Source organism: Siphateles boraxobius, unplaced genomic scaffold (assembly GCF_051911475.1).
Source record: "Siphateles boraxobius isolate OS27281-9 unplaced genomic scaffold, OSU_SipBor_1 5, whole genome shotgun sequence".
In the NCBI taxonomy this organism is placed as follows: Eukaryota; Metazoa; Chordata; class Actinopteri; order Cypriniformes; family Leuciscidae; genus Siphateles; species Siphateles boraxobius.
The window spans coordinates 6,396,076-6,419,136 of NW_027509141.1; the positions used below are offsets into that span (position 1 = coordinate 6,396,076).

The window sequence follows — 23,061 nt, forward strand, 5'->3', positions numbered from 1 at the left end:
TTTGAATGGCAAAATGTGATTGAAATTTAAACTGCACAATTATTGCGGTTATATCTCAAATAATTGCGATTAGAAAAAATAACCACAATCAGATGATTAATTAATAATCGAGACAGGCCTAAACACACCCTGTATTATATCCATCTCTGTTTCCAAGTTATAGTGTACTTACATTATTTGAAGGACGTTATAATTTAAATCAGTGTCATTTGCAATATTATCACATTTTTGTTTAACCTCGACTACCTCCGCTTATCATCAGTATAGTTCAAATTGTACATTTGGACAGTCATGCGATTTGCTTGTGGATGTGACGTCATAACCATGACTGTTCACACTTTGTACTTTTCTTTCGTATGAATGCTCTGTGTGGAGTGGGCTTTGCAAGAACAATACATGTGACTTTTTGATTACAAAAGCTAAGAAAATCTAATTTTCCGTGACATCTCTGTTAACACACTTTTATTCCAATGGCTGATGCGAGCCACAGCTACTATGGGTTTTTTTTTTACAGTCAGTACCTAAACTCGCTGGAAAAGCCCACACACTGGGAACCTGAAGGACCAGCAGCTGTTTTGTAGATCCTCAGGATCCTCCTAACTATAGATCCCGGGAATGTGGCATCCTCACAGCTCATCACAGTTGACATGCCGTCCAGTCATCATGAGTCTGGTTACAAGTTCAGGCTGAACAACAAAGCGTGACCTCTCTCGCCCCTAGGATGAAAATAAGGATGTTCCTTCATTACAAATGCACATTGGGATTGTTTTGACAAGTTATTGCTCGATCGTGTAGCAGTGATGAGTCCAAGAGATGCTCTCAGTGATGGTCCACACCCGATCTCTCCCTGTCCTCTGAGAGAAAACACAGAGGGAGTAGATCGAGTCCATCAACACCCCAAACCTTCACAGTCATAGCTTGTCTGCGTCGACATTTCATTCAGTAATGTTAGTCAGTTTTGATTTATATGCCGTTTAATGTTTAATGATCATATGTGCGTAAGTAATGCTTCTGTCGCTTGTTTCTGCTTCTTCTTCTCCTGTGTTTTGAGGAGATTCAGAAGATGTGTAATAGCGACCCTTCCGTATAACAGTGAAAACATGGATTGCAAGAACATTCTGTTAAAATTGGGAGGAAGCGTTAATGAAAAATGTCATGGTGTAACCCAAGTATAAAGTAATGATCATTTCCTTAAACCTTGAATACATGTGAATCTTAATCTTACTTTTTTTTATTAATACGTTTTTCTTAATTTGCACCAAATGTCACGTGTTATATTGGTATAAAGCTGGAACACAAGGAGAAAATATACAAGATCAAACGAGGACCTAATGAGTTAATTAATTAGACAATAGGTTAACAGAATACAGCATTCAAACATACTGGGAAAACTGGGTCAACTGACAGGAACACTGAAAACACAATGAAACCAAAAACCGAACATAACTCTGGCAACGTGATGTTTTACAACATGAACTAAATCTTGAGTGACTTATTGACCTTAGCACCAGGGTTATTATAGTTAACTAAAACCATACAAAACGTATTTTATTTCAGCTCATTGCCAAGGATTTATCATGTTCATTTAGTTTAACTTGATGGTCTAAAATAACTGAAATAAAAAAAAAGCAATTCTGTTTTAATTTTGATGTTTTACTGATTTTGTAAAGTAATTTTACATACTTATTTTTGTTATATTTTGCATTAGTTTTATTTTTGCATTTTCTGTTTTAATTTTCAAGTTTTGTTGTGCATAATTTTTTTTAAATGTTTAATGTCTTTATATATATCGACATTAATGTCTTAATATATCGTTAATAGTTAAACTTAATATAATATTATTAATTTTGTTTCAGTTTTTAGTTATTTAATTTTATACATTTTTATTTAATTATTGTATGTTATTTGTTACATTTTATTTTATTTAAAGTAACAAAAAATTTTTTTTTTATTGTATTTAAAAAATAAAAATAAATAGATCCTGCTCCTGTCGTTGAGCTCAATTCTCTCCTCAGTAGAAACAAAACATTTGCATTGTGTCACAGTTGTCAGTTCGTTCCAGGACCAGTCTCAGCCAGTTACAGCTGACCTTTCCTGTTTAAAGTCTTTAAAATAACTTAAAACTGGTCAACACTCTGTCCCAGAAGGCTAATGACTGCATCAGAGATGACAGAGCTGATTAAATGGGTGTGTGTGTATGTGTGTGGTATTGATTGCTCATAACTCCATAACAATATGTTTTGTTAGGACCCCCACACAGCAGAAGTCCCCCACTGCGACCTCTGTGCCCCACTTAGCGGTTGCCATGACAACTGACCTTTATGTCTCTGGTCGTTTGTGTTTGTGTCGTGGTCGTTTGCTCAAGTGTTTGTTCGGCGTGTGGGTGTGTTTTTGTCTAATGGTTGTGTGGCCCCTGGAGGCCGGGGCGGGTGCATTAGGGACAGAAACTCTCATGTGGCCAGAGATGGCATAAACGGTTAGAGGCTGGCATCACGTTTTCCAAGGAGTACAATGTGACAGTATCTTCCAAAGCAGAAGATAATCAAATTACCCAGAAGAGGCATATCCGGACATATGGGTGTTTTTTTGTTTTTGTTCAGGCTGTTATATAGGTAATGAAGCAATAAGCCATGACATACTATATTTTACTATGATTTTTACAGTAGAAAGTGGTGTTAAATGTCACAGATGTTAAAATTATTTACCATTTTTTGTTTCGACTCTGATTGGTGGGATTTCCCATACAGCACCATTGGAAATGTAGTTTTTTACCACGAATTCTGCTGTTAAATAAATTAGGGCTGTGCACGAATATTTCGATCTGTAATTATTATTCGAAAAATGAAATACTATTCGAATTTTTCTGTTTTTCTTTTTAAAAATTCGCAGTTATAGTTAAATGCACTGGGTGGCGCTGTGGAGCGTGTTTAACAAGTGGATTGTTTTTGATCACATAATGTCGTCGTCTGCCTCCCGAAGTTTGGAATTAGGCTACTAGATGAAAATAATATTACAAAATGGAATTACTTTTAATCAATTATTAATGAAACTGAGTTATCATAATATCACCACCACAATGAGAAATCAAATGAAATCCAAACACCAGTCGACTGAGGAAGCAGCTGTCCATCACTGCATTAAAGGGTTAGTTCACCCAAAAATGAAAATGATGTCATTAATGACTCACCCTCATGTCGCTCCAAGCCCGTAAGACCTCCGTTCATCTTCAGAACACAGTTTAAGATATTTTAGATTTAGTCCGAGAGCTTTCTGTCCCTCCATTGAAAATGTATGTACGGTATACTGTCCTTGTCCAGAAATGAAATAAAGACATTATCAAAGTAGTCCATGTGACATCAGTGGGTTAGTTAGAATGTTCTGAGCATCGGAAATACATTTTGTTCCCAAAATAACCAAAACTACGACTTTATTCAGCATTGTATTGTCTTCCGGTTCTGTTGTGGATCCGCGTTCAGTGACGCTGCTGACGTAAGACGCTGCTGACGTGTGTCTGGTGCGCCCGAGCTTCGTTTACAGTCTGAGGGAGACAGACGCTGGAAACAAAACAATCTTCACAAACATGTCTAAGGATTTCCACACAGAGGAAGACTTGCATTTTTTTGCCCAGCCATATTTATTTGAACCCGAATACACGGATGCGTCAGCAGCGTTTTACGTCATCAGCGTCACTGCGGACTCGTGAACGCGGATCCCCAACAGAACCGGAAGACAATACAATGCTGAATAAAGTCGTAGTTTTGGTTATTTTTGGACCAAAATGTACTTCCGATGCTTCAAAACATTCTAACCCACTGAGGTCACATGGACTACTTTGATGATGTCTTTATTTTCTTTCTAGGACGGTATACCGTTCATACATTTTACAATGGAGGGACAGAAAGCTCTCGGACTAAATCTAAAATATCTTAAACTGTGTTCTGAAGATGAACGGAGGTCTTACGGGCTTGGAACGACATGAGGGTGAGTCATTAATGACATCATTTTCATTTTTGGGTGAACTAACCCTTTAACGACTGCAGGTAAGTACAGCTTTTCCCGGGAATCGTGATCCGAGATGATATCTTCTGGTAGCAAAATTATTTAGAGACATAGGCTATGCTTCCTTTAAGTTTCGTTGAGGGAGACAGGTGTGGGATAGTGCTGTTAGTCTTCACTTTGCGCACTGTGTCTCTGCAACATCTGTTTTCTCACTCGAGCATGTGGATGTTATTGTTTTTCTCAACATGAACGTGAAACAATATAAACACGATAATGCTGACTCGAGTGCATGTACGTTCTGTAGGCTACGATAACTGCGCAGTCTGCTTTATTAACTTAGCGTTTATTTTTAGTTCGCACTGCTTGAGCTTAAATACTTTTGTTCTTTATATTTATTGTTTACACATTGTTAAATGTTTTCAACTAAAAGAAAACCTTAAAATATATATGTAAGCTTGTTCAGAAATGGTGACAAACTTAAAAAGAAAACTTAAACTTAAAAAATAACGTCTCTCGTTAAAGACATTTAGATAAACGAATATTCCAATACAATCTTTTTTGAAAAATGCCCATCCTAAAATAAATACGATTATTTTAAAACTAAGTTAAGCTCACAGTAGGTCTGTCTTTCAAGGTTCGTGAGATTTTGATCTACACAACTCAGTGAGCTTGATGTAGTCTCAGCCGTCACGCCCACAGATCGTTGGCTGAACGTTGAGGAAACGCTTCAGGAGTTTCAAAGTCGTTTTCTGGTTGGTTGAATTCTACAGGATTTCCTGGAGACGTGCGTGTCGTTTTCTTTAACGGTCTGCCAGTGAGGCCAAACCCACTCATGGAAAAAGAAAGCCATTGTGTTTACAACTGTGAGCTAAACACTGGATTCAAAAGAGGCGACATTGTTGCAGTAAACTTGCACAACTTTTTGTATGAAGGACATCGACTTTACAGTTTCACGCCTCTAAACATGGCGCGTCAAAAACGAACTGTGATTGGTTGCTTTACATGTCACTCTGGGTGGTCATTTGCCAATGAAAGCTGACCTTCTGAGAGCTGGCTACGGTAGAATGAGATCAAATATAAATTTGGAGTGGTATTGTTGAGAAAAAGTGGAATAGTAAAGCAAAGTTTCGTTTATACGTCCTCAAAGATCTTAATATTTAAGATTAAACTATACAGTTTTATCAGTGGTTAAATAGATTTTTTCTAATAAATGGGGGAAATTTATTACAAAAAAAGTAGCTACTGTAGCGGTACAGTGATGGTAATCCATGATGCTTTGATATATATGCCATAGTTTAGAACGATTATCAGGTGGGATGTCACAGATATCTGTGCAAGGCTGCATGCAGAGCCACACATATGTTTCATGCTTGGACTCTTCTCGGTTGCTAATGTGATAAATCTAAGTAACAGAGCATGCTGTGTGGGAGGATGAGCTGTGGAAGGACTCGCATGAAAACCTCAACAGTGTTTCTTCAAATATTCACCAACTGTGCCGAGCTGACTAAGAGCAATAGCTTTTAGCTGGAATCTAAACTGGATTAGGAATGCTTTTAGTGAGCATGAGATTAGATACATGTCTTCATGCATTTATGAAATTAATGTTCATAAAGTTGTAACCTAATCACAGAGCATTCTCGCTGCATGGAGAAAGAGTGTAAAGACGTGAATTGATAAGTCTCTCTATTGTCAGTCTGTATTGAGAACAAATAGGCTCTGGGATCAACTGTAGGTCATTGAAGTCAAAGGGGCAACAGCATACAGTAATAATGAGCAGTCAGACAATTTATTTAGCTATTTACTGGGTGGCAAAAAGTAAATCTGTAAATGTGTAGCGATGTGATCGATACAATCGTTATTTGAAGCGCCAAGTTACTTTCAAAAGGTGATTTGCTCCATTTTGATCGATACCGTAGACATCCGTTTATATCCAAACTATAAACTTTTATCCCGGGTGGGTGTTTGAATCAAGATTGCGATATTTTAACGATTAATCAAAACAATTAAACAAAACTACTGCAAACAATTTCGAAGAAAAAACTGCAACTTTTCAATAAGGTCTTAGTTCAATGTGTTCACGGTTAGTTCAGGTTGTAAAATGTCAGCGTGAATCCCCCAAAAACTTTTTTGTCAGTCCTTTTTGTTCTGACCAATCAGAAATGACTGTGATAAGTCTATCATCTAATGAATAATGTGTTTTTCTTGTGTCTTTGCAGGGCGAATATCGATGAAGTTGAGACTGATGTTGTGGAAATAGAAGCCAAGCTAGATAAGGTATGAATAAAATCTATTTGAAATAACTTCAGGTGTGAAAAAGAAATGGAAGTACAAATATGAGATGATACATTGCATGAATCAATCCAAAGAATATATTCATCCTCTGTGAGTCTCAGACATACGCTTATCCAGTTCAAAATTGGTCTAAGGGTAGACTGGCAAAGATCAGAATTGATTTTGATCCTCCATGTGTCCGATGCAAACAATCACCAGCTACTCTGTACCATATGTTCTGGTCATGTCCGAAGATATTGAATTACTGGGGTTTGATCTTTGAGACTTTTTCTAAAATGTTTGTTTTACAAACACCACCTGAGGTACCACAACTTCCAATAGGAAAATTCAACTGCAGTAGCCACCGTTCAACCTGAAGAGGGCAGCACTCAGACGTTTTTACACCATATATTGTAGAATTAAAGGGGTGGTAAAACACGATTTCACTTTTCTAACTTTTCACTTTTCTAACGATTTCACTTTTAGCTAGTGTGTAATGTTGCTGTTTGAGCATAAACAACATCTGTAAAGTTACAGCGCTCAAAATTCAAAGCAAAGGGAGATATTTGCTTTTAAAGAAATCAATTTCTAAGTAATACAGCAAACGGCCAGTAGGGACTACACGACATTCCTCCAGGGTTGCTGACGTCACTAACCCCAATATTTACATAAACCCCTCCTCCGAGAATACTAAATAAGGGCGAGGCCATTTTTGCGTTGGAGAAGAGTTGTTGTGGTATAACGTTAGTAGGCTGTTGTTACCGCAATGCCGTCGAAACGCTGTTATTTTCATCTGGATTGCAGGTCCGATTTTGTTAAGCCTTCATAGGGTTGCGGGAGTTAGGGATCAATGGTTAAAATTTATTTTTAACAAGGTCCCTCATAATTATTACCCAAATCTCGCTCTCTGTGCTGCACATTTTACGGAGGAAAGCTTCCACAATCTTGGCGAGTTCAATGCAGGATTCGCACAACGACTTGTGCTGAAAGATGGAGCAGTTCCAACTTTAAAAACAAGTTATTTTTGTTTACGAGCCACAACCTGTAAGTATAATTTATTTTTCGTCGATGTGTTTTCCTGCAATAGTTCGTATTGTTAATTGTACGTTGTAGCAAGGAAGTAAACAAATGACAACGGTGTTTGGCTCCGCAAACCAGCTTGTTAAATGCTCATTCAAACTTAACGTTACAAACTTTTTTAAAGGGGTCATATAATGCCATTTTCATACAAGTTAATTTGATTCTTTAGGCTCTAAATGAAAAGTTTGTAATATACTTTAATTAAAAAATTTCGTTAGTATTGTAAGAAAACACTAATTTTACCTGGTCAAAAACAGCTCTGTTTTCAGCACGCCATTTCAGTGCATATGCCTTTAAATGATAATGAGCTTCGCTCACTCCGCCCCTCTGTTCTGCGGGCGTTCATAACAGCGTTATGGCCACACCGCACGTGGAGTGTTTCCTTGACAACAGTTGAGGGTATAGGAAAAAAATGGCAGCGGGAGTCTCTGAGGAGGACACATCTGTGCAACCGTATCAGTTTGAACCGGAGTCGGAACAAAATGATGGCCCGAAGAAGTTCGACAATTAAAGCTCCAACATGACGTTTCTGAATGGTTGGTTATTATATTGTCACTTTGATCTATCTTTGTGTACTGGCAGGGTAGAGTAACTTAGTGAGATGTACGAATGCTATGTGTTTACTGATGTAACGTTAAGTTATACGTACTCAGTTTGTAATAACACAATAACCATAACACGTTGTTCATTATAAACGTGGGATTATGAATTATATTGAGAACGTTGTACATAGAAAACATGCCGTATGTACCCTGAGTGTAAACCTTAGCCGCATTCATTGTGAAGCAATTTGCAAAGATTAATATAAAGGTTAATACAATTTTACACTTACTTTTTCTGGAGGTTCAGCAGGGAGACATTAATAGTTGGTAACGATTCTTTTTTCAGGAGCAGCTTCTTATCAAAATCAGCTTTATAAGTTACTTCCTTCGTTAATAAAGCAGTCTAGTGAGAAAAGATTTGCGAATCGCGCAAACATGAAAGCATTGACGTTGCTAGTGGGGAATATTCCCTTCGAAAACAAAACTCAGCCACTGTGTCTTCAGCGGATCGGATTTAGGAACATCAAAATTACTGCTGTGTTCGTTATTACACCCAAGAACAGAACACCACAATCGCTTAGACGCCATTCTGCTCCAGCGTATCAACAATGACGGACTATGATGACTGACAGCTCGCTCAGGGCAGGGATCTGTTGAAACGCTGCTGTCAATTAACAATCGCGGGAGGGGCGTCCGATTTAGTGACGTCACAAAATCGAACGGCTCAATTTGAGGCAGTGGAAAACATATAAGGAGATTAAAACCAAAACACTGGATAGATTTTTTATCATTATATGATGGTTGTGTAAAGGCACTGCCAACACACATTTCAGTACAATCAACTTGAAAAAGTGCATGTACCATTATATGACCCCTTTAAATCTCAACAGCGAACTTGGAATTAGTGTAAATTATTCTTTGATTAGAGCTTTTATGTATTGTTTATCTACATGCTTGTTTATCTACAGGCATGCTAAACATGGTTTTGTGTTTGATTTGGCTAACTTACTGTAGTTACCTTAAAGCCAATGTTTAGTGTTCGTTTTGGGTTAATAGTTCTGGCGACAGATATTTGTCTACAATCGTTCTAAAAATACAAAAGTAACGGTGCCATACAGTCAATAACGATCACTATAGATCCGCAGTCGTTACTCAAAAAAATCCCTTTGAGGACTGTAACCTTTGTATAAGGTACGGGGGGTGACGTTTCCGGGAGACGTGCACTAGACAGTTAGCGAATCACAACACACTGGGCCAGCTAACCAATCTGAGCCCATTGCGTAGTTTTGAGGGACTGGCTTCATAGAACCAGGAAACCATCAGACCATTTTTACAAGGAGGGACAGAGCAGTGTAGAATAAAGGTAAAATATATGTAAAATAATGCAATTTAAAAAAAAAAAAGCATGAACACATGTTACAGTGCACTCCACAAACACAATCAAGCCTTCGAAAAAATGTGTTTTACCACCCCTTTAAAACACTTTAAACCCAAATGTCAAAAAATTTACTCGAATCAATGAACAGCATTTATGAAGCTCCATTCCTACAGATCATTAACTAAAACAAGTTGGGTCCCACTTTATATTAAGTGGCTTTAAGTACTATGTACTTACATTGAAATTAATAGTTTGCTACAATTGACTTATTGTGTACATGTTTTTACATTGTACTTATATTTTGAAAATACCTGCATGTAATTACAGCTGTAATTAATTTATGTAATTACATTTGTAATTACACGGTTGACCCTTCCCTTACACCCTACCCTTAAACCCATACCACCACACCTGACCGTACCCTTACCAGTATCACACCTCAATAGCAGCAAAAGTGTTTTACAATACAACCTGAGCACAAAAAGTACATTGTACTTATTTTTCGATGTAATACATAGTACTTAAAGCCACTTAATATGAAGTGGGACCAAAAGTTGTTTTAGTGTTTAGTTACCCTTTAAACACTATTCTGTGCCATTTTGTTGTATAAATAGTGTGAGCATGTAGTGTGTTCACATTGAAAATTCCAAAAAGAAAAAGTGCAATTCAAGTACCTGGATGATGTGCTGATTTAACCCGAAAATCAAAGTGTGGCATGCTGGACGCTTCTTGCACTGAACTGTTGAAGCTTTCGTTATGTAGTGGAGGGGGAGGGGCTATCAGACTCCGATGCTGGATGACAAAATAACCATAAAAATATCACATAGTACACTAGATGGTTAAGTACATAGTGCATAGTGTATAGTTTTTCATTTGGGACGCAACATCCATTTCATTTGATCAGTGTCCTTGCCTCATTTAATTGAGATGTTGGTTTGAGGCCTTCTGAATGCTGGGCTAACTAAGGACTAGCGCTCTAGTGCATGGATAAAACAGCATAACAAATGTGCGCTCAGCGCTGAGCTAAATCCCAGCTCGTACACCATACAGGATTAATGGAGATTGAGAGAGAAACCTATTTAGCATTAGGATGCTGAACATTTTCCTCAGGAAACTGCAGTCTTGTAGCTCTCAGCTGCTTCAGGGTATTATTAGAAGCTTCCAAATCTGCATACAAGGGCAAAGTCTGCTTATTATTGCAAGTTTTTTTGCAATATGAAAAGCCCCAGAATTTTAATTAGCACAAATGTGTGTAAGATGCTTAAATAAAAGCTACACCAAAGAGGCTCTTCTGTGTGTGTACATACACCATTAAATGTAGCGCAAACTAAGTGCAAGATCACACAGCCCTATGACAGACAAATATTCAACAAATAAACAGGCTAAATAACATTTTATTGACAACTAGAATAGCATTTTTTTTATATACAGTAAATGCATTGTTGAAGGCTTTTCATTTATTACAAAAGTTCTGTTTTGATAGTTGAATCTTCTCAAAGAATCTGTTAGCATGCTAACAATCACTGTGAGCATGCTAATGCCGGGAACACGCTACAGCATTTTCAAGTTGTCGTATCGTTGTTTTTCTGACACTACACGACTGCCTGGGGTACCATTTAGTTGCTGTTGTGTGCACATTACACAACGTATCGTCGACGGGGTCACACATTACACAACATTTCAAGAGGAAGCATCGCAGACAACTCTGTCTGGTCTACAAACTACGTTTTACAACCAAACACACGTGATAAGTGATGCAGTAGATCATCCAAGACTGGATTTCTTCTTGTTAAAAATTGTAGCCCACAGAAAGCTTGCAATCCAAGTTGTCTGTGAAAAAGAAAAAAAGAAGAATATTGTGGAGAGAATAGAGTTCGGTGCAGTTCTGACGTCACTTTGTAGGCCAAGCGGCTGTTAGCATCACACTGGTTCCCACTACAAAAACCCAATAGGATTTTTCCATAGGCTTTTGGATTATCGCTAAAAACAAGCTCAGTGATCAACAAAAGTTTATGATACTTGCACGTTTTGTCCATTAAGACAATTATCACAGTTTTGAAGCCTAAATGCATTCGCCAGAAGTAAAAAGCTAAAGGTAGGCTACGAACTACACCACGGTCCTACAAATTCAACGTCATCATCACTAAGCTTCCGACAACTTTTTCAGTTTTTATCTAAAAACATTTTCCCCGAATGTTTGAGTTAGAATAGTTTATAAGAGCACAATAAGCATAAAAGCAGACCGAGTTTACCTGTTCGTTTTGATGACGTTTAATCTCCTCAACAGCCTATAGTACCATTTAGCCACTGCCTTTTTCAAGACACGCAACAGTTTAAAAAAACCATGAGTGGGGTATTACTGATGTATTTTATGTCGTAGAATAAAACGTGACAGTGTCTTGAGCTTGTGTTCACCGCAGACCTTATTTCAGACATTTAACCCAAACCCTAATCAAAAAACCCAATGGAACCAGAAGTGCTAAAATACTAACTTCCGCGTTTTGGACTACAAAGTGATATCATATCTGCACCTCGCTATGGTTGCTTGCAGTAGCCATGCTTACTGATGTTCTGTTGCTGCGTCCCAATTTGCATACTATCCGTCCTAAATGGTATTCGAAAGCAGAATTAGTGCGTCCCAAATTGTAGTATATTGAAATGATATGAAATGATGATGAAATGTTGATATTCCAAAGATACCCGGATGGTCTACTTTTTCCAGTTAGAATACAAATATTGCCCAGCTAATATTGCCCAAAACCAATTGCGCTGTGGACGAGAATTCGATTCGAACATGAGTGATGTGCGAGGCCGACGGTTAAGTAGAGCGGTTAAGACAAAGGGGTTTGAGTGATTAATAATCAGTAGCCTATCTAACCTGACAAACATATATTTATTAAATGTTATCCACATTTTGTTTAATTTAAAACGGCGTTGTGAACTTTTATAACGATGCGTTTGGTCATTAACTTTTAAATGCATCATGCAAACATGAGGAGAGTTCTCCGAATGAAAGACCCATGATTTCTCTCCAAAATAATTAATTAGGAAATTAATTTTAATTGAATGTGGAGTGTGAATGTTAACTGTGGCAAGATGATTGACAGGGCAGTTTAAACAGTGACAGGTTGCACGTAACTAAGCGACAGAGTGTCCATTAAAGACTCAATTATGACGAAGTACTATATCCCAAATTGCATACTTTGTCCCCAATTGCATACTCTTCTGCTTCACACTCAGAAGTATGTACTTTTTCTTCTCAAAAACAGCACATACTTTTAATGCATAGTATAAGTAGGTGAATTGGGACACAGCATACGACTCCTCCCCCTGAACTTTCCCTTGCCCTGTATATTGCGGTCATTGGCTGTAGGTCGTCGCTGATGTAATTTTCAGTCAAAAGACATTTCACACTGCAGGACAGGTCCAGATATTTAGCATGTTTAATATCTTACGGGTAAAGGCGATGCATCGGTGCGTCTCACAGATCGGATTTTCAACAGTATTGTGTATACAATACACTACGTGATTGCCGCTCACGTGAACGAGCACCGATTTGCCTCCAATTTCAAGCATTTGTCGGAAATTTCCACTAAACTGTTGGCGAGTGATAATTGAGGCTAAAATCATGTAGTGTGTACCTTGACCATTCACAAGCACAACATGCTGAAACTCTGTGAAGTTTACTCTCTTAATTAATTTTACTGCTTCTTGCGCTTTAAAATTGCATGAAATCAGCCTATTTTAGTAATTTTTATTTAAAGTTCCACTGTAGTTAATCATTTTATCCTCATTTAGTATGTGCGGTTCTATGGATATGCAAGTGAGCCCCGCCTCCACTCACTCACACCAGCTCAGAGATCCACTGGTTGACGCTCACACTTTGATCTGATTGGTTACGAGGTAGTTTGTGACATCAGAAACACCAGAGATTTCTTTGGTTCACGTGCAGTTTTAAAGAGAAAATACTCAGCAATGATACTGACTTGTGAATTTACGCATGGTTTGTATTAAAGCATATTAAAAACACCACATAGACATATAAACAACATTAAAAGGGGGACTGTTTGTATTCAATATTATCATCCCAAAACCGAATCAGTGAGAACAACAGCATGACTTGCAACCATTCCAGCAGATGTTTAAGTTTGATCAGTGACCAACCATGATGACACTATATTAACTTCATTTCAACCTTATATATAAAAATGTGTTTTTGTTTGATACCTAAAGCAATTATGTTTTGGCATTGAAAGAATAGACCCAAATGACCACTTATCACAATGAAGCCGATTCCCGAATGATAAAATCAATTCACACCCTCCAGTTTTTTATTGTTGAAGATATAAAGAAATCATTTTTGACACGAACACTTAGCATATGCAGTAAGCACATGTGTGAGCTGAGCATACAGAGTACACAAAATTAGAAAAATGTGTGTACTACAGTCGTGGCCAAAGTTTTTGCAGCGAAATATATTTTTTGATAACTATAAACAGTGTTTTCTGTCTCTCTGTCCATCAGCTGGTGAAGTTATGCAGTGGTATGATCGAAGCGGGTCGTGTGTACGTCAGTGCTAATAAACTCTTCGTTAATGGCATTCGAGACTTGTCTCACCACTGCAAAAAGGAGGAGATGATCTCAGTAAGTTTCCCAGACAAGTCAAATGACTGATAATAGTCAGACCCTCATGAGCTGTGTTGATTTTTCAGTTATTTGCTTCATTTCAGGAATGTCTTGAAAAGTGTGGAGAGAGCCTTCAGGAAATCGTCAACTATCACATGGTAAGACACATTTCCCCAGGCTCGCTCGGCATGGCCACATGTCCCATAATAAAACACACACATACACATTTCAGTCAGGGCCCATAATGATTCATCATATGTTGCCATAACCTGGCTCTCTCATGGGTGTTTTTATTATGAAACCATATTACGTGTGCCGTGGGGCGTAACTCAAACCAGAGAACGTGGATCTCTTTACACGGTGTGTTTCACATCATATGTGGCTGATTTTTTCCACATGCCACCCAAAAGCCATCTGCAGAGTCATAAAGAGCCTCCTGTTTCACAAGTTGGTATTGCGTATTGACATTTTTGCTACTTTTATTGAGAAGAGAGTATAATAAGGACAGGAAATGTTCAGGAACCTGTTAGGTGAAATGGGAATTGGAAATGTTGCAAGGCCGATTTGAATTTGCATTGGTCGCATACGCACCACAGCTCAATGTAAAATGGATGTTACATTTGAAACCATGTCTTGTTCATTTCAGCAGGTGGCTAATCACATTTATTGGTTAATCTGAGACGGAGTAGGTCATCACTCAAGACTTTTTGGGTGTTTTCCTGTTCTTGAGGTTCGTGTAATTGAAAACAGAGAGAGTGGCAATCAGTGTGTAAAGCTTTACATGTCTCCGTTTACCACAGCCACCTTCACTTTTAAAGAAAGAGGAAATACCAGGGCTGTTGTATAAAGGACTTTCAGCTTTTTTAATTATCAGCCCAAAGACGACTGATCCCTTCCTGCTTGTAGCATCAGCAGTCTCTGAACAGTCGGACGTTTCCTCTGTTCTCGCTGCTTTTATGGTTAATTAGACTGGTCTATTCTTGTGCTGAACCGTTTTTGTGAAACATGACTGTGGTGAACACTGAATTCCTGGACTTTACCAGAAACTATCTTGGTCAAAACCTTAAAAGAACATGTTTACAAAAATTTGGTGGAAACTTTTGTCACTTCACTCAATTGGCATTACAAAATGACCAGCAAATAATCTAAAAAAAAGTGCTTGTATGCAAGATCACAAATTATCAGTACAAAGTCGAAAGGCTCACCAGTGACTCGTCAGTTTTGGGAGTATGGACATTATACTTAATAATATGGCAATATAAATAATATTTAGATAAATAAAATAGATGAGTTTTTTTCAGTTCGGGTTAAACAAAGTCATAGTTCTACATCAAAGATTATAACAGCTTTAAGGAACTGTTCACACAGAACACATTTTTGCTCAAGTTGTGCTCGTGTGTTTCGCAGCATTTCAGGCTTGACACAGCATTCAAAATACAATTTAATAGAAGTTCAGGTTTTTAAAAAAGCATCTCCAGACCACCTTGCATTACTTTTTTCATTCCACTTAGCATCTTGCATTTATGAATGAAAAACTGCATACTGTTAGGATTCCGTACACTTAAAAAAAAAGAAAAAGAGGAGCATAATAGAGGTTATGCGCGAGTCTGAGCGACAGCATTTGTTTTCAGCGTGAATTCCGCGAAAAACACACAAAACACATCTAAAATCGGGATCTTTGCGATTGACTATACAACTAGATTTGGCACGAAATCTGAGGTATATTCTTACAGACTGCCGAAAGCTCCAGAACAGGGAAGCAAATAGATCGCTGCAATTCATAGAAACAACTGGACTCCAGGCAGCGAAAGGTGGATTTACAGTTATCCTTTTTGTGTCAATATGCTGAATTTAGTGGTAAAATCATACACTATATATTGTATTGTTATATGTTGTATTGACAACTCACCAATTAAATATTTGTTTAATAATAATAATGATATATATATATATATATATATATATATATATATATATATATATATATATTTAATAAACACTGACAAAAAAAACTATACAAGTTTTAAGGCTTGACGATATGACAATATATAACATTGATATAAGTGATCACATGGATTCAGACCTACCTATATTGTATTTAATCAAAGCGTTCACAGGCAAATTTGCTTTATGTATTTCCCCGGCGTCGAAATCAGGCACATATAAATGTTAGGAAACACGATTCCTGACTGCATGTCAATATCCATGGATCACTGGATCATTGGTAAGTTGTAAGGAACACTATATTGAGTCCAATCTTTAGTTTAAACTGATAATCGTTTGTTTTACTCGTGTTTTCGCAGTTTCCCCTTTTAAATTTGGTGTTTGAATTTTTTAATTTTTCTCATACATTTTTTTATTATTTATTGATTATAGTGATCATAGGTGGGTTGCACAATGGGCAGTGTGTCATTTAGTTGGTTTAGATCTTTTTAGATCTTATGTATGTATTATAGGCTATATTGTGTGTGATAGTAAAAATTAATTTACAAATTTAGTATTTTTATCTGCATAAAATTTTTCAGTTGTAAAATCATAAAAAGAGTTTGTAAAATCTTGTAAAATTTTGTCATAAATGAATAATGTTTATATCATTTAAATAAATAATAACGCACATTACACATTCATGGTAGGTAATATTTATCACCAGTAATAAGTGTTTGAATATGTTGTTTGTCTGGCATGGTTCTTGCTTGGTTGTTAGAAATGTTTATGTCTCAGGACAGGACATGGTTCTCCTCTGTTTATCCTTGTGCCGCCCAGAAATGGTGTCTGTCTATGGGAGGAATGACAGATAAAGCCTGTGTGCTGAAAAGAATATTACTTTAATTCACTCCTCTTGTTCCTGCTCTGTCCTGTTTTACCAGGGTCAAAGCTGTTAACCTGTCACTCTATAAATCTGAAGTCTGGCCATTTTACTCTGGGATGTAGATAATCCGTCTGTCTCATAAATCCAGGACGCCCATCACTGCCAAGTCCCTGGATGCTGCAAATCACTGTCTCTATAGATAGTTGTTGTTTTTTTGTTTTTTTTAAAAGCAGTTTTTCTTTTAAACAAGATTCATTAACACTTTCTGTTTTTGTCTCTTGTTCTTAGTCCTATAGCTATTGCTTACCAATCAAATTGGTATATTTTATTAGTTTTGCCATTTTTCTACTTTTATTGTCATAGTGCTCATGCAGAATGGTGAACACCATTAAAGATTGATTTCACAGAATGAACTTTAAAGCAAAGAAGATACATTGGTGCACTTGTAGGCAATTCACAGCGGCGCCATCTTTGATTTTTAATGGGAATGAAAGCGAGGCTGTGAGGGACAGACATGCATCTCTTCAATAGTCTGTACTGTTATTTAATGTGTTTTTGGATTGTTCTGCTCATAAAACACTGGAGAAATATCTTTCCAAGAAATTTCACTTGACAAAAAACTCCTGACAATATAAGCTGTGGAAAATTGTAAGTAATCTAGGAGCTTTATACAGCTTTTTACAGCGGATGCCATTGGAAACACGGCAAGTCTATCCCTCACAGCCTCACTTTCATACCTGTCATGGCGCTGCTCTGAATAAGGTCTATAAATTGTTTGGGAGATGTAAATCTATAGTAATTACAGTAATTGACTGAAAGCCTGTGTGTCTTTTCATCAGGCAGTGTGAATATGTCCCTCTTTTACAGCTTATTGAGTTGTTAGAATCCAGACAGTCATAAACTGAACTTGTCGAAGTGACGCCTCACTACCTCCCGACTGAGAGTAATTACTGATATTATCTATTTGGCAGGGGACAGCATTAAAGAGGCCATAGAAAGAGAAGTAATGAGAGAACGTGATGTGTTTTCTGGGATTTTGGGTGATAACAGGAGTTGACATGCTTACAGAAGCTGTGCTGTTATACTGATAGCCTACAGATTCCTTTATGTCAGACACTTTTTGAATATGCGCACATCAAATTCGATGCCTCAAGACATATTGCACCAAGTTTGTTGGCTTTTGTGAGTTCTGCTCACTGTAATATTAATGTACTGTAATTATTGTTTATTTGGAAGTCCAGTTTCCTTCTGAGTGTATCTTGCCAAGCCCAAACTGCCAAAGATGCAAGACCAAACTTGCAGTACTTGGTATTGAGAAATGTCATAGGTTTTTACAAAAAGTTCCTAATTTTAGATTATTTTCTTGAAGGCATTCCTGTAACCGAAAAAAGCATAACGCCTGTTAACTCTGTGGTATGCAGGGAAGGAGACGAGAGGCTGTTTTTTTTTTTTTAAATGAGAAAATGGCTTACCATTTAATGAATCGACAGCCCATCGACTCTTCAACATGTTTGCTCTTAAACATTAATTTTGGATTGATCTATTTTTAGAGTTTACACCGAAAAAAGTGCTGTTTTATAAGAGAAGTCACGAACAACTGTGCGACAGGTATGATTCAGTTTACGCCACTTCTCATTCATTTAAAAATGATCCGCAAACAGTGATTGACTGTTGCACAACTGTGAATAGTGACATCAAGGCTGTAATGTGATTGGTTATCAAGGCACACGTCATCCATGTTAGCCGTCAGGCGTTTTCTAATGGAGTCATGGACCCTCGTATCTCACAATTATTATAATAATAATAATAATAATAATAATAATAATACCATCTCTGGGTGCAAAAACTTTTAGTCCCGGTTTACACCTTGCATTAAAGGGATAGTTCACCCAAAAAAAAAGTATTCTCGTCGCTTGATAAACTTAAGATTGAGTCACTGTAGTCACTTGGACTATTTTAACAATGTCTTTAATAGCTTTTCGGGGCTGGCAAGTTTCAATCCCTGAAGAAGCCTATGGAGGAGTGATCCAGCTCTCAGATTTAATAAAAAATATCTTAATTCGTGTTCCGAAGATGAACGAAGGTCTTACGGGGTTGAACAACATGAGGGAGAGTAAATACTGACAGAATTTTCATTTTTTTGGTGAACTATCCCTTTAAGATGCGTTTTGGTCGATCGGATCACAAGTGGACAGCGTTCGGCTGGTCTTCTGGCTGTCAGAGAAACTAAAGCTGCGGCTCTCTGTGTGTTTTTCTGGGGCACGTGTTCATATGTAAATTGTGCAAACTTATTTTGTCCATTAGATCGAAAGATCTAAAAAAAAAACATAAATGTATCCACCCATAGACCCTCACCTTGAAGAAATCCGGACAGAAGTGGTTGAAAGTGGACAAAAGAGACAGAGTAAAGCACCAGGTGTAAACGGATATGAGTCTCCATCGTCCACTTGTGATCCGAATGACCAAAACGCATCTTAATACCAGGTGTAAACAGGGCCTTATACGCTACCACAAAAGTTTTCATAACTGCTATGAAGTATTTCAAACATATTATGAACATTTCTTTAAAGTATCTGGTTGAAGAATGTGAAGATTCAAGCAGTCAAAGTTACCAGTTTTAGCTGTAATACACCTTTAACTGCCATTCCTAGTTTCTTGTGAGAGCAACTATGGATTTTACTTCCTGATAAAATCCCCCCCTTTTGCTGTATTATGTAACATGCCCATTTCCAGAAGTAAGAATCGGGTAATACTCTTTTATTGTTTCAAGATTTTCATTTTTGCTTTACCACAACTGAGGATCTGAAACCCAGTTTACTTGCTTTCCACTTGAAAGCAATACAGAACCCTTTGACCGGCGTTATTGATCTCGTTCTCTTCCTGTGATGTCCCAGCATGCTTTCTGCAACACATTTTTCGCATTAAGCTAATTCAACTGTACAGTTCACGAATGGCCCAGTCGTTTGGCAGCTGGGCTCTGTAAAGTGGTCTCGTATGGAGCAGTTTTTTTAACGCAGGAAGTCAAAAGCTGAGCAGGCAGTTCATTCACATACAGACCTTTCCAACAGCTTGCAGCTGAACATGCTGTCTTTCTCTAAAGCGTGTCACTGCATTCACTGCTCCAAAGAAGAGGAGGTTTCCATCTGATGTTCCTCGTGCCAGTTTGGAAAATTTGGCTGCGACTGTTTGGCTTTGGCTTCTCTTCTCTGATGGGCCTTTGGTTGTAGACTTTTAGAAAGTCCGTTTCTAAAACAAAATTCTCTCTCTTTCTTTAGTATACTTCATTTACTAACACTGTCCAAAGACGTGCATGCACAAGCATTTAGCCTTTTTTTCTTTTTTTGAAATATCAACATTGTGTTGACATGGCAGTGATGAAAAAGACATGGAAAAAACTATTTGTCTTGCTATGGCTAGTTTCAAAGCCACCATTTTACACACAATAAATATTTTCACAACTTTGACATGATTTGATGAAATTACAGTTTGCATAATAGCATATATTCACACTATAAAATGCAAGAAACTTTGGTTTAATTTCATAAAGTGTGTTTGAAACGAAAGGGAGATGATGGTATTGGTGCTGCTTTAGGTGGAATTATGCAATGTAGGAAAAGTTTGTGGATATTTTACCTCAAGTTTTTCTTTGGAGGATTGACAGCCCATACTTTCCCCTTCATGCAATCCAGGAACGTGTCCACTGCTGGGTTTTCTTTCTTTTTGGGGGGCTTTTTTGATGACAAGACAGCCACTACAAAACATCAGTATCAAGGCCCCACTCACTCCAACAGAATCGGTTTGTACAGTTTACTGAAGAACAACTCATTATGTCAGTGTTAAATAAACAGTTATGGGAATGTAGAAATTAAAGTTAAAGCTCCAATCTCCTCCAGAAAATCCCCCCAAAAAGTAATTTGTTGCCTTAGTGACTACTTTACTCAGAGAAGCTGTCAATCTAACACTTGAACTTACATCAGCGTGATAAACACTACCTAAAATGACCGAAACATCTTTGGAAAAAAAAATTTGAAGTTTATTTTGATTGTTTAGTTTGTCTCACGTCTCATTGGATTACATGGAGAGGATGTTTATGAGTTATCCTGCATCCAGCACCTGGGGGCGATCGCCACGCTTCGGCTTCACTTTTCAGGACTTGTGCGGCACACCTGGTTTAGATATTCGTCTAGCGCATGTTTGCATAGAAAAAAGTTAAAAGCAGCGGATCCGACAGCGCTTTATGATTGGCCAAAAGCAAACTTCATACGTCAGTGTGTTTTGACCTCGTCTGTGCTTATGGTGCGTTCAAGTCATCTCGTATGGATTGTATTTACGAGTTGAACTCTTTTGAACGCCACCACAATGTCGTAAATACGAGTGGGGAGCTCGGGATTGTCTTTAAGTCCCGATCTTTACGAGTTGGGGGCGTGTCAGTGAGAAACATGGTGGAATACCACAATACTTCAAGGTTTTCTATTTACAGCGCAGTACGGTAATTGCCCGCACAGAATATGATAGTATTATAAAATAACAATGTAATATGTAACGATAAAGTTTGCAGTGGCTTCATAAATTAACTAAAAACATAAAAAAGAAAAGCACACCTGATGCAAATCTTTGTTCTTCATTTTCTAGAACTAGAGTTTAAGAACCTTGCTGTATTTTCAAGCAATTAATTAAGAGAAAGTACACCGCCATCTTACTCCGACGAACGTGACTTGAGCGCAGCTGCCGTCGTAAACACGACTTCCCACCTCATAAGTACAAACTTCCGAGGAGGACTTGAACGCACCATCATACCGGTAATCTTGAGTCTTTGGTTCACACACAGCATCATACCGATAATTTAACTTCTTATACCAGGATATTACCAGAACTGATTTACCGGTATTTTGTAAATCTCTTTTGATCTCTTAACGGTAATTTACCGATAATTTACCCATAAAGAGTGTAGGCTATGTGTGAAAGGGGCTGGTGACTCATTGTTTGCAAGGGTGGAAATGACACCTGGGATGAAAAAGTATAGAAATCATTTTCATATAATAAAATAATCAATTTCAGATTAGCTGTGAAATATAAAAAGGTTTTGTTTATTTTACTCTTTGCTTAGCTTGTGAAAGATAATATGAATATGAAAATCTAATATGAATATAATGTAAAAATAAAATAAAATTCATAGTTATAAGATGGAATTTCATATTTTATTACTGAAAGCATGGAACTAGCATAAAAACCATTTGGAAAGTAGCAAAAATAACAAAGGCATGATGACATTTTTTAATGTGGTCTTCATAACAAAGATTTAATAAAAATCAACCCCTGGTACATAAAAGTGCCTGACGTTGAAGAACAACCCATTCATCGCTTTGTTTTTTCTCTCTTGTTCACTCATCCTTCTTTTTTGTTCGACTGCTGTAGGGCTGCAGAATCTTCTCTCTTCTCCATCTCTGACTGTGATGCTTCACTGACTCCGAAAGTCTCTGCGCTAGCGTCTGGCGCTACATGAAAGGCCTGTGCTTTCTCAAGGGCGCTAGCACACATGTACGGCCGGGCTGCAGGCCACGACTCACACACACTCGCTCAGGCTCATTCAAGTTTCTCCGCCTACAGTCACTCATCTTGAGTCTTGACGTTCTCTTGATGTCTTTCTTAGAATGTCACCCGAGGTGCTGCTATCATGGTCTTCCACACTCGCTAGAGACAATCTGAGGTAAAACAAGAGGATGAAGTGAAGTGCAATTAAAGAGGGATCTCACACAGTGAAGAGGAAGTGAGAATGTGAAAGATGTCTATAGATGTGACCGCAATGTAGATTCATCAAGGGCTCAGTAAAGCATGCTGGGTAATTACCCTGCTGAACAGTGTTCAACACAGATGCCACTCTCTGAACTCTTTAAATAAACTTTAATATCATCTGAAGAAAATCAGAAGCAAAACAAATGAAACTGTAGCTTTGGCACATTACTGAGGTCTAGGTCTCAGATGTTTCTCAGGGATCCCTCACCAAAACTAACTCAGAGATAGAAAATTAACCCCTTTTAACAAATCAAACCAAACCATTTTATAATTACAGGGGTCTCACAAGATCTAAATTCAAAATTCAGTGCATGAAACCTAAAGAATTTTTTTTAAATATACACAAATAAACTCTATAAACATCTGAAATCACATTCACCATAAAGCAATACACACAAGTATACTTTATACACACATTAAATTAACAAATGACTCAAACACATATTGTCCAAAAACCTACATTTCCCATAATTCCCGGCAAAAAGATATAAAGGACATCAGGAAATGCCACGCCCTTTTAATAACGGACCTTTATTCCAAGCTTCAGTCATGGATCCCTGTGG

The 23,061-nt window shown here is 37.6% G+C and overlaps 3 protein-coding genes across 4 annotated transcripts in view; 1 reads left to right on the top strand and 2 right to left on the bottom strand.

Moving 5' to 3' along the window:
- Positions 1-23,061, bottom strand: part of LOC143711279 (uncharacterized) — a 549,769-nt gene that overhangs the window by 127,877 nt on the left and 398,831 nt on the right. The gene's annotated exons all lie outside the window — the stretch shown is intronic.
- LOC143712048 (uncharacterized) overlaps positions 1-23,061 on the bottom strand; it is a 383,255-nt gene that overhangs the window by 127,231 nt on the left and 232,963 nt on the right. The gene's annotated exons all lie outside the window — the stretch shown is intronic.
- Positions 1-23,061, top strand: part of acap3b (ArfGAP with coiled-coil, ankyrin repeat and PH domains 3b) — a 106,887-nt gene that overhangs the window by 39,656 nt on the left and 44,170 nt on the right. For both annotated transcript variants that reach the window (XM_077202605.1, XM_077202606.1), the window contains exons 2-4: positions 6,216-6,273; positions 13,795-13,914; positions 14,001-14,054. In XM_077202605.1, the coding sequence (XP_077058720.1) occupies positions 6,216-6,273; positions 13,795-13,914; positions 14,001-14,054 (232 nt within the window). The remainder of the gene's footprint in view (positions 1-6,215; positions 6,274-13,794; positions 13,915-14,000; positions 14,055-23,061) is intronic.